The sequence below is a fragment of the Aspergillus eucalypticola genome (genome assembly GCF_003184535.1).
Source record: "Aspergillus eucalypticola CBS 122712 chromosome Unknown BO83scaffold_12, whole genome shotgun sequence".
Taxonomy (NCBI): domain Eukaryota; kingdom Fungi; phylum Ascomycota; class Eurotiomycetes; order Eurotiales; family Aspergillaceae; genus Aspergillus; species Aspergillus eucalypticola.
The window spans coordinates 500,934-513,334 of NW_020290286.1; the positions used below are offsets into that span (position 1 = coordinate 500,934).

Genomic DNA, 12,401 nt, shown 5'->3' on the forward strand with positions numbered 1-12,401 from the left:
GCGGGTAACACCGAAAAAGCCTAGCGCGGAGCTCTCGAGACTAAGCGATCAAGGCGCGACACCCGCCCGTAGACGCCGCCGCCTTTACTGCTACCCGTGCATTCACTGCCATTACGTTCTCTGATCCGACCCGCGATCTTTGTGTCTTCCCCAGGCATCATTCTTTCCCTCCTTCCGCCGTATGAGTTTTCCACAGCAGGTTGTTTCCAATAGTCCCCTAAACCGCGTTCCATCGATTTCTCCGACCGATTGCGGCTCTGTGGTCCCACGTGAAGGAAGCTGACCCTCGGAAATCTAGGTTCGCCGCATGAATTGCGACCTGTCGGGAACACATCGGTTTTCTATCCGCGCACTTTAGCTCCAATCGGGCTGCCATGGCTCCAGGTGCCGGAGGAAAGAGAAAGAGAGGTGATAGATCGTGGTCTGGCGATTCAGGGAACGACGGTCAACGGCCATCGCCCCATCGACCGGGCAATCTCAACATGTCGCAACACAACTACGGTCCGCAATCTCGCGATTACTCTGACGCGCGTGGTCGATTACGAAGGCAACCCAGTCGGGGCGGAAGGAATAGCATGGGTCGAAGGCCCAGCACCGATGGTCAGAACCCTCCTGCCGGTCGGAGGGATAATGCCATGTCCCCGCCCAGCACAACTCCCGCGAAAGACGTCTCAGAACAAAGCCAGGCAAACGGCGTGCCTTCAACAACAGATCACCAGAAGCCCCCTCCATCGCCTTCTCTTTCCTCGTCACAACCACCGTCACACATCAATCCATCTCCCGCGCCTACCCCCACGCCGGCACCTGCGCCGCTAGCTCAGGCGTCGGCTCCTCAGCCTCCTGCCGGGCCCCCGCCACCCTACGACTACGAATATGTTACACAGAACGCCATCGACGAGTGGGCGACGACTGGAAAGAAGGATCTTGTGGAAAAGGGTATCGAAGTGAGAGACGCACAAGATGCCGCCGCACTTGCTTCGATATACCAGGAACTCATTCGGTCCGCCCTACACGGTCGTCTGCCACCGGAGGAAGCTGGAGCTGCAGTTAGGGATGTCATTGGCGAAGACGTTGCCGCTGAGGATGTTGATATGCAGAATGAAGGACAAGACCAAGCCATCCTCGATACTCGCTCCTTATTCCTGGACACTTTATCTATCCTCACCGATTCCGACACTTCTAACAGTGCCCTGAGACCGCTCGTGTTCTCTACGAAGATCCACCCCGCTCTCATGCGCCTCCAACTCGACACTCAACTCCTTCAATCCCTAGGACTTGTCCGAGAAACGTTCACACGCATGGGTATTCGCAAGCAGACGAACCTCCTCTATCGGCAATCGAACTACAACCTTCTGCGGGAAGAGTCCGAAGGATACTCAAAATTGCTTACAGAGCTGTTTACGACAAGTAACAATGAGCCCCCCTCCAGCGAAGTTGTCGAGGACACATTTGAGAAGGTGAAGGCGATGATTGGCGCGTTTGATATGGATGTAGGCCGTGTCCTTGATGTTACTCTCGATGTTTTTGCTGCTGTTCTTGTAAAGCAGTACCGCTTCTTCGTGAAGCTTCTGCGGGCTAGCTCCTGGTGGCCGAAAGAGGATGCCTTCCGCACAGTCGATGCGGGTAACCGTGATTCTGGTCTACCCAACTGGGCCCTGCCCGGGTCTTCTGGGTGGGTAACTACCGATGAGGAACGTCTCGAAGCAATGGAAGCGAACGAGCAACGAGATCACGAGTTCTGGAATAGAGTCAGAGAAATCGGAATCCGTGCTTTCTTTGAAATCGGTCGCCGGCCTGTGTCCAAAGAAGAGCTACAGCGGATTCTCCCGGAAAGCAACAGTCTCTCGGAAGAGGAAAAGGAGGTGCGGAAATGGATCGAGGAAACCGGAACACTACCTCCCAAGGGAAGTCGAGTAGCAGCACAGTTACTTGGTTTCAAGCTTCGGTTCTATTCCTCCCGCGCTCGCGCTAAGTCTGATGTTCTTCCGGACAACCTCATTTATCTTGCGGCTCTATTGATTAAAGTTGGTTTCATTTCGCTACGTGACCTGTATCCGCACCTTTGGAGGCCGGATGACTCCATGGATGCTCTCAAGGAAGAGAAGCTGAAGGAGAAGGCTGATCGCGAACGGGCAGCACGGCCTGGTGGTGGCATCAATGCCTTGATGATGGCTGGTGCTCTTTCAGACGACACCCTACCTATCCCACGCATTCGTGAGTCTGAGACGCGATCAGCGACTCCTGGAAAAGACCAGGAAACAGACAAATCTACAGGCGTGAAGGCGGAGGAGGACGAGCTTCCTGAGCCTTCTGACCAGAAAGTGATGCTTCTCAAGAGCCTACTCGCCATTGGAGCTCTCCCCGAGTCTCTTTTCATCCTGAGCAAATTCCCCTGGCTTATGGATGTCTATCCCGAACTCCCTGAATTCATTCACCGCATCCTGCACCACTGTCTTGGCAAGGTCTATTCTTCATTACGCCCATTGCCCTCGGTGGACGTGCTCAAAGACCAAAAGCAAATACTCAATCATGACCAGTCTGGCGTGCCAAAGGGACAAATACGACTGACGCAGGCGCCACCACGCCGAGTTCTTCGGTGGGCTCAGCTCGATAAAGAAGATACGAACGATGGAACTGACTACAGGTTTTATTGGGATGATTGGGCGGATAATGTTCCCATTTGCCAGACTGTTGACGACGTCTTCGCATTGTGTTCATCATTCCTTAATCTGTCCGGTCATAAAATCGGCCAAGATCCAGGCCTACTAACAAAAATTGCAAGGATCGGAAAGCACAGCATGAGCAAAGATCACTCGCCAGAGAACAGAGCTCGTTGGCAGGATCTTTGCAAACGACTCCTGGTTCCGTCGATCAGTCTTACGAAGGCGAATCCCGGTGTGGTGAATGAGATCTTCGACCTTATCAGCTTCTTCCCTAGAGAGATACGGTACAACATGTATGCCGAGTGGAATTCCGGCCAGACGTCCAGACTTCCTGACATCAAGTCGGCATTTGATCAGGCGAAGGCGGAAACGAAAGATGTTCTTAAGAGGCTCAGCAAAACGAATATTCGACCTATGGCTCGTGCGTTGGCCAAGATTGCCTACGCCAATCCGGGCATCGTTATTAGTGTGGCCATCAATCAGATTGAGTCTTACGAGAATCTTATCGAAGTCGTTGTGGAGTGTGCGCGCTACTTCACGTATCTTGGGTACGATATCCTGACGTGGGTCATGATCAGCTCGCTGGGCCAGAAGGGACGGAGCCGCGTTCAAGAAGGCGGCTTGTTGACTAGTCGTTGGTTGAACGCCTTGGCGACATTTGCAGGAAGGACTTTCAAGAGATATTCGGTGATGGATCCAACCCCGGTCTTGCAGTACGTTGTGGACCAGCTTCGCCAGAACAATTCAACAGATTTGATCATCCTCGAGCAGATGATTAGTTCTATGGCGGGAATCATCACAGACAACAATTTCAACGATGCGCAAATCCAGGCCATGGCAGGTGGCGAACTTTTACAATCACAGACAATCTTGCAGTTGTTGGATAAGCGACACGAGTCAAAGACTACCTCGAGACGACTCATGAAATCTCTCACTGTTTCAAAGCTTGCCGGACAATTGCTCATTGCCATAGCCCAGGAACGACTGATCTGCGTCTTCAGAGAAACAGAAGGCGCTTCAGAGCTCAAGCTCCTGGGAAACATCTTCGATGAGATTCACCGTATCCTTGTTCAGTACCTGGACCTGCTTCGCAGTAACTTGTCGGTCGAGGAGTTCGATTCGTTCGTTCCCGACTTAGCTTCCCTCATCAGCGATTTCGGCATCCAGCCCGAAGTAGCGTTTTGGATTCGGCGCCCGAGTATTGCGAAAAAGGTTGCAGATATAGAAAAGACGATGCAGGATGAAGAATCATCAAAGACTCCGGTCGCACTGGTGTCCAGTCGCGAGAGCGAAGAGACATCTCCACCCAAGCCCGAAACTGACAAGATGGAAACGACGGAAGATGGGGAGGCGACCGTGACTGAAGGCGAACAGCCGTCCGAGAATGCCATGGATGTCGATACCGAAAAAGCCGAGACCGTGAACAACACCGACAATAACGCTGCTACAGTATCTACTGGGCCTGTCGCTGCCGATGCGCCTGCTTTGAATCCTGTCTTGCAAGATCTCCAGGACCAAGTCAAGGCTGTGTTGAGTCCCGAGACATGGGGTGTTGTCGGCTTACAGTTCTATGTGACATTCTGGCAGCTGTCTTTGTACGACGTGCATATACCCCAGAAATCGTATGAAGATGAAATTGATCGGCAGAAGAGGAAGGTCATGGCCATCAGCAACGATCGGTCCGATATCAGCATGGCAGGGACGCAGAGAAAAGAGCGAGAGAAGAAGCAACTCACACAACTCCAAGATCGGATACTGGAAGAGAACAAGGCCCACTTGAAAGCCTACGGGCAAACAAGAACCAAACTACAGAAGGAGAAGGATCGCTGGTTTGCGGGTATGCGTGGGAAGCACGATTCGTTGAATGTTGCCCTTCTTGAGCAGTGCTTCCTACCGCGCCTCTTGTTGTCTCCCATTGATGCATTCTACTGCTTCAAGATGCTCAAATTCTTGCATACAACTGGAACTCCAAACTTCCGAACTGTCGGACTTCTGGACCAGCTGTTTAGGGAGCAAAGACTTACCGCACTGATATTCCAGTGCACATCAAGAGAAGCAGATAACCTGGGTCGTTTCTTGAACGAGGTCTTACGCGACCTCGGTCGTTGGCATGCCGACAAGGCTGTCTACGAGAAGGAAGCGTTTGGCACCAAGAAAGACCTTCCTGGATTCGCCAAGAATGTTGACTTGGATGGGAAGCCAGCCATTTATCTGGAGTACGAAGATTTCCGTCGGCTTTTGTACAAGTGGCACCGCCTCTTCTCCTCAGCTCTGAAGACGTGCTTGAACGGTGGCGAGTACATGCACATTCGTAACGCGATCAGCGTGTTGAAGGCTGTTGTGCAGAACTTCCCCGCCGTGAACTGGATAGGCCGGGACATGTTAACCAGCATGAACAACTTGAGTCAGAACGACGAACGAGATGATGTCAAGATTCCGGCTGCTTCTCTGATTGGCGATCTCAACCGGCGTGAGAAGAAATGGTTGCTTCCTCAAGCGTTCATGAGTGCAAGCCCGCCAGTTCCTGGCAGACCAGGTGCAGCAACAAAACCAACCACACCACGTCCATCGTCTACAACACCCACCCCCTTGAATGCTAGTGCTGTCGAGTTCAAGCCTACAACTACCAACGGGTAAGTCCTCAGGGGGAGAAAAATCACTTTACTGTGTTGATACCTAAATACTGATATCTTACGCCACTACAGGTCGCAAGGAGAGTCGAAAACCGATTCGGGCGCCACGAAGGCCGAGGTTGAAGATGGAGAGATAGAGGATGCAAAGATGGCCGATGTCCCGCTGGCTGATCGGACAGCACAAAAGCCTTCGGACACAAAGGCTACGCCATCTCAACGTGATTCGCCTGCGGCTCAAATTGCCGAAACACAAGCGTCAGCCAATCGCGAGCAAACATCAAGCGAGAAGGATGTGACTTCTGCTCGCGGGGCTCATCCAGAGGCAGACTTGCCTGCTCGGCCCCAGGCGCCAGCATCGCCCGCTGCGTCGCAAGCTACGTCGAAAATCTCAGACTCAGGTAGACCGGCAAACGTACCGAAGCGCCCTGAACCGGAACGGGCACCATCCAGTGCGCAGAACACCCGAGCACAAGCGCAGGGACCACACCGATTCAACCGTGAAGACAAGTTACCCCCTCGGCCTGATCTCTTAGAGGACCGCCGTGACAGACATCAAGACTATCCACGTGGTGGTCGCTTTGGTGGGGACCATGACTATCCTCGGCCTTTCGACCCGGCTATGGGTGATGTGAGACCCTACCCCCGAATGGACAGGGACTACCCAAGGCAACCCATAGACGAACCATTCCGCAGCTTTCCTCACCGGGATGGACGTCCGCCGCGTGATGCGGACTGGCCGGATCGGCCCGGCCGTCTACGGCCAGATGTTCGGGAGGGGCCAGCAAATGTACGATCTGTTCCTCCCACGCACCCTGATCGCGCTGGTATGATAGACGACCACTCAGAAGGTTTTCGGAGGGGCGAAAGCGGACGACAAGATAGAGACGACCGACGAAATTTGCAAACACGAGCATTGTCTCCTCCAAGAATGGAACCATTGGGCCGTCCGGAACGATTTCCAGCCGATGATCGCCGTGCTGCCAATCTTGCTCAGTCTCATGGACGAAACGAGGATATGCCCACAGGGCCACGAAGTGAGCGATATGGGCGTCCTTCCATGGATGGCGCTGACAGTCGAGATACAGTGACCGGCATTGACATGAATCATGGCCGACTGCGTCAACCAGAGCCGCCTACGGATGTTCCGTCAGGCCCGAGAGGAAGAAACAATGCTGGGCGTGGTGGCCGCAATGCCACCGGGTTACAGCATTCTCAAGGACCACCTGCGTCCGGTGCAATGGCTCCGACTGAACGCCAGCCTCCTACTGGCCCTGGCCGGCAAGGCTTACGAAACGCACCAGATCAGTCTACCACAACAGGGCCCCCGTCACCAGGCCCAGAGAAACTCGACACTAGCGGAATTCACCCTGATAGGTTGAAGGTCTTGCAGCAGCAGCCCCAAGACAACTCATACGGGGGCGGTCAACGCTCGCATCATGCGTCATCTCCTGCATCGATTGTTCCCCCATCTGGTCCACGCAGTGGACTAGGACCACCCTCTGGACCCGCAGCCATGCCACGTGGCCCGCCTTCAGGTCCCGGGTTTGGTGGTGAACGTGGCCGGGGAGACAAGCGATTTGCTGGCATCAACAATATGCTCCAGCAATCCGGTGGGCCGCCGGACCGTGGCCCTGGTCCGACGATTCGAGGAAGGGGTGCCAATCGACAGTCTGGTGCCATGAACGCACCATCACCGCAAGCGGCCCGGCCTCCAACTCCCGGTGCGCAGGAGGATGGTGGCCGGGGTGGCTCAGCATCTCAAGGTCGCCCCGATCTTCTGGCGGGTCGGTCTTCTGGCGCTCCCTACAGTGAAGAAGATGGCCCTTCACGCAGCCGACCAGGAGGCAGTCGAGGAGAGCCTGCGGAGGAGTCCAGCGCGGAGAGCCGACGAAGCCAGCGGTTCTTTTCGGGCACACACCCACATGATCGTGAACGGGAACGGGACCGCGATCGGGAACGGCGTGGCGGCGAAGAGGAGGGATCACGCAGTAGCAGTCGACGGGAAGAGCATCGAGACCGAAACCGGGATTACGAGCGTGAACGGAGTCGCCGAAGCGACGCGGGTGGTGCACCGGGAGGGCCTCGGGAAGAACGGTATGAGTCTCGCGAGGCATCTCGACGTGGGCCTGGCGCACGTGAAGACAATCGGCGGCGGCGTGACCGGGAGGAGGGCTCGGACATTGCCCCAAGTAATCAGGAGCATGAAGGCCGTCTTCGACCTCCGTCTTCTCTTGGCGGACAGGGTCCCCCACCACCTCCGCCGCCCCCGCTTGCTGGTGCTGAGGATGACCGACGATGGGGAGGTGGGCGCGAGCTGCGGGATCGTGATCGTGACCGTAACCGGGATCGTCCGCGTGAACGGGACTACCATCGCGAGGGGGCGCCTAGTGGGCCTCACCGCAAGCGTAATCGACCTGGGGATGAAGGAGGACATGGCGATGGTGGTGGGCGTGGAGGAATGCGGATGGGAAATGAATCCAAACGGCCCCGACGTGGCGCATGAAGGATGGTCGAAGATACAAGGGGTCTGATACCGGCGGAATGATGCGTGATTGCATGTTGCTCTTTTTTTTGTCTCTCATTGAATCTACCATTTCCTTTTGACCTATTACGCGACTCTATTACTAGCATTGTTGGACGGTGTTTTGCGTTCCGTCTGTTTACCTGGGACTTTCTGATCTATGTGCACGCATGGCCTGTATCATACAATTTTTTCCTCCATTCCCCATTTGTGTTCTTGATTGGATACCCGGACGCATAGCAGCTACTACCTACTCGCAGTCAGCTGGCTGCACGTTACGAGAGTTAAGTTCTGGTCCGTAGTCTGGCTGCATGAGTAGTCGAGGGACAAGGGGTGTAAGTGGGATGTTTTGCTTTTCGGGGTAGGACAATGTCCGACGTGGTTGACTTTCAGACCCTGCATCTGCATCTGCAAGCAAGATGGTGGCTGCCAGGATATGCGGTCCATCTGCAAGACGAAAGGCCAACTGGCGACAGGGCAGGCGGGCCGACACTCCGACCCAACCAAGCGGGTAATCTTCGGGGCATTTCGTGGCTGCTCCTTCGGCCATTCCTCCCGTCGATCCGCCATTCATGATGTTGATCCATGATGCATTCCATCCCACTCTGCAGCCATCGGATGCATGGTTCATTCAGGCGGGGTGTCAGGCACCGTTGAGTTCCGGATATATGAACTCCTCTGTCTGCCCCGCTCCAACCACTTGTTCCAGTAGTAGTCCTCGACTCGAGTCAGTCTGATCTGTGATAAATTTATACTTCAATCCCTCCCTTCCCATTCAGTTACCGACGATTCTCCGCCTCTTAAACTTGACTCTGCTGCACAACTTGCAGTTGACTCGAATGCCACTCCATCTAATTCTCGATTTACAATAAACTCACCCTCCCGTCTCTGTCACCATGGCACGTCTGGACGTGGAAAAGACCATTGAAGAGCTCACGCTGGGCGAAAAGGTAGCTCTCACGGCTGGCAAGTAACGACCTATAACCGAACTAAAAAAAAAAAGAAAAGATCACTAATCATTACAGCAGGCGTGGACTTTTGGCATACTGCCTCAATTTCCCGATTAAACATCCCCGCTCTGCGCATGTCCGATGGTCCCAATGGCGTGCGAGGCACCCGCTTCTTCAACGGAATCCCAGCCGCCTGTTTCCCCTGTGCCACCGCCCTCGGAGCAACCTGGGACGCCCATTTGCTGCACGAGGTGGGCCAGCTGATGGGTGACGAGTCCATCGCTAAGGGCTCGCATATCGTGCTCGGTCCCACCATCAACATCCAGCGCTCTCCGCTCGGCGGTCGAGGCTTCGAGTCTTTCGCCGAGGATGGTGTACTTTCGGGAGTTTTGGCTGGGAATTACTGCAAGGGGTTGCAGGAGAAGGGCGTTGCTGCCACACTAAAGCACTTTGTCTGCAATGATCAGGAGCATGAGCGTATGGCGGTCAGTAGCATCGTCACTATGCGTGCCCTGCGCGAGATATACCTGTTGCCGTTTCAGTTGGCTATGAGGATATGTCCTACTGCGTGTGTTATGACGGCCTATAATAAGGTTAATGGCACGCATGTCAGTGAAAATAAGGAGCTTATTACGGATATTCTCCGGAAGGAGTGGAATTGGGCTGGTCTGGTTATGAGTGATTGGTAAGAAATATCTCTATAAATAGCTGCCTAGCATGGATATTCACAGTGCCCCAGGTTCGGAACCTACAGCACCTCCGATGCTATTGCTGCTGGTCTGGACCTCGAAATGCCCGGCAAGACACGCTGGCGTGGCTCTGCCCTGGCGCATGCTGTGTCGTCCAACAAGGTACCCGAATTCGTTCTGGACGACCGTGTCCGCAATATTCTTAACCTCATCAACTGGGTCGAGCCTCTGGGCATCCCCGAGCACGCCCCAGAAAAAGCCCTTAACCGGCCCCAAGACAGGGAGCTTCTCCGCCGCGCCGCTGCTGAAGCCGTCGTGCTTATGAAAAACGAAGACAACATTCTTCCCCTCCGCAAAGACAAGCCGGTCCTGGTTATCGGACCCAATGCCCAAATCGCCGCTTACTGTGGCGGCGGCTCTGCCTCCCTAGACCCCTACTACACTGTCTCGCCCTTTGATGGCGTCGCCGCCAAAGCCACCTCCGAAGTTCAATTTTCGCAGGGAGTCTACTCCCACAAGGAACTTCCTCTCCTCGGTCCGCTGCTCAAAACCCAGGATGGTAAACCGGGGTTCACTTTCCGTGTCTACAACGAGCCTCCTTCTCACGAGAACCGCACCCTCGTCGACGAGCTCCATCTCCTCCGCTCCAGCGGCTTCCTCATGGACTACGTCAACCCCAAGATCCACTCCCTCACTTTCTACGTCGACATGGAAGGCTACTTCACCCCCACAGAATCCGGCGTCTACGAGTTCGGCGTCACTGTAGTCGGCACCGGCCGTCTCCTAATCGACAACGAAACCGTCGTCGACAACACCAAGAACCAACGCCAAGGCACCGCCTTCTTCGGCAACGCCACCGTCGAAGAACGCGGCTCTAAGCACCTCAACGCAGGCCAAACCTACAAAGTAGTCCTCGAATTCGGCAGCGCCCCTACCTCCGACCTCGACACCCGGGGCATCGTCATCTTCGGGCCCGGCGGATTCCGCTTCGGCGCCGCCCGCCAAGTCAGCCAAGAAGAACTGATCTCCAACGCCGTCTCCCAAGCCAGCCAAGCCTCCCAAGTCATCATCTTCGCCGGTCTCACTAGCGAATGGGAAACCGAAGGCAACGACCGCGAACACATGGACCTTCCTCCTGGAACCGATGAACTGATCTCTCGTGTCCTCGACGCAAACCCCGACAACACAGTCGTGTGTCTCCAGTCCGGTACCCCTGTCACCATGCCATGGGTCCACAAAGCCAAAGCCCTCGTCCACGCCTGGTTCGGCGGGAACGAATGTGGTAACGGCATCGCGGACGTTCTCTTCGGAGACGTCAACCCGTCCGCCAAGCTCCCCGTAACTTTCCCCGTCCGCTTACAGGACAACCCTAGTTATCTTAACTTCCGCTCCGAACGGGGCCGCGTCCTCTACGGTGAAGACATCTACGTCGGATACAGGTACTATGAAAAGACGAACGTGAAACCCCTCTTCCCCTTTGGCCACGGCTTATCCTACACCACTTTCTCCCGTAGTGATCTGAAGCTCACTACCTCCCCGGAGAAGAGCACCCTCGCGGATGGAGAACCAATCACCGCCACAGTCAAAGTGAAGAACACAGGCGCCGTCGCCGGCGCAGAAATCGTGCAACTGTGGGTCCTTCCCCCAAAGACGGAGGTGAACCGGCCCGTCCGTGAACTGAAGGGGTTCACGAAGGTGTTCCTCCAGCCTGGGGAGGAGAAACAGGTTGAGATTATTGTAGAGAAGAAATTAGCGACGAGTTGGTGGGACGAGCAGCGCGAGAAATGGGCGTCAGAGAAGGGAACATACGGGGTGCTGGTCACAGGAACTGGAGAGGGAGAGTTGAGGGGGGAGTTTGGGGTTGAGAGGACGAGGTATTGGGTTGGGTTGTAGGGGTGCCGTATCTTAGTTCATTACTTCGATAGTATGTATATGGGTTGCGATTGATGATGATGTGATGGCCAATTTAGGAATTGAATGCTTCTATATACAGAGATGAGTAGATAAGATAGAGATGAACACGGCATGAATGGGATGACAGTAACAACTATATGATAGCAACATTGATTGCTATCATCTCGCTTGGTCCTTACTACATCTCAGTCAGTATGCATATTTTCCCTTGTATTGTCTCCCAAGACCTACTTCATCACCCCCCCACATACCTCGCCTGTACGGCAGATCCATCTCCCCATAAACGGTCCGAGAACATCTCAACAGATTCTGTCCCTCAAAACATGGACAAGAGGTCCAACAACTGGAGGAGAGACTATGTGTCACATATCACTGTGGAAAGACGGCGAGGCCTGAATTCTTCTGGACAGCTACCCTCCTGCGATGTATTTTGAATCCTGCAGCCATGTCTAACCTGCCAAGGAAGTCTATACAGTGCGCAACCAGCGAACCACAGGGCTCCATGTTTCCTGTATTTGGGGGCTACTGAGCCGGTGCTTGAAGATATATATCGTGTGTTGTGGATGTCACATCTCTGGACCCGGTGGATTGTAAGGAGGAGCTTGATTTAGTGGGGGAGTTAGAGGATAAGGTCAGTGGTTTTCAGAGGAAGATGGAGCAGTTTAAAAAAGGACTTGGAAGCTTGTCAGGCCTCCAGTGGTAGTGAGGAAGGAGATGAAGAACAATAATAAAGAAGAGAAAGAGAAAGATAAAAATGATAGTAATGACAGCAGTTCAGGAACTGGACTGATTGATGCTGTTTGTGAGTGACTACCCTCATAGATATAGCGATCGAAGACGGGAAGAGACCTTGGTATACTGACAAACATCCACCCACCTCCATCAGGTCCTCGAAATGATGAAAACGTCTTTAGCTATGAGAGCAGAAGATGGGAGCTGCACACTGACAGATGTATGAATAACCTCTCTGTCTGCACTTGTCAAGCACTTTTGATGCCGTTCAATGTAACATTACACATGTTCCAGTGGAT

At 54.2% G+C, this 12,401-nt stretch overlaps 2 protein-coding genes across 2 annotated transcripts; both read left to right on the forward strand.

The window, feature by feature from the left end:
• The first annotated feature begins 162 nt into the window (after positions 1-162).
• BO83DRAFT_378473 (putative THO complex component (Rlr1)) lies at positions 163-8,101 on the forward strand. The gene is made up of 2 exons (XM_025531262.1): positions 163-5,296; positions 5,369-8,101. The coding sequence occupies exons 1-2, from the start codon at positions 483-485 to the stop codon at positions 7,797-7,799; spliced, it is 7,245 nt and encodes a 2,414-aa protein (XP_025388216.1). The 5' UTR covers positions 163-482; the 3' UTR covers positions 7,800-8,101.
• A 329-nt stretch (positions 8,102-8,430) lies between these two features.
• On the forward strand, positions 8,431-11,349 carry BO83DRAFT_408243 (beta-glucosidase H; the record flags this gene model as incomplete). The annotated part of the gene is made up of 3 exons (XM_025534023.1): positions 8,431-8,783; positions 8,846-9,452; positions 9,507-11,349. The coding sequence occupies exons 1-3, from the start codon at positions 8,714-8,716 to the stop codon at positions 11,347-11,349; spliced, it is 2,520 nt and encodes an 839-aa protein (XP_025388217.1). The 5' UTR covers positions 8,431-8,713.
• Between the last annotated feature and the right edge of the window lie 1,052 nt (positions 11,350-12,401).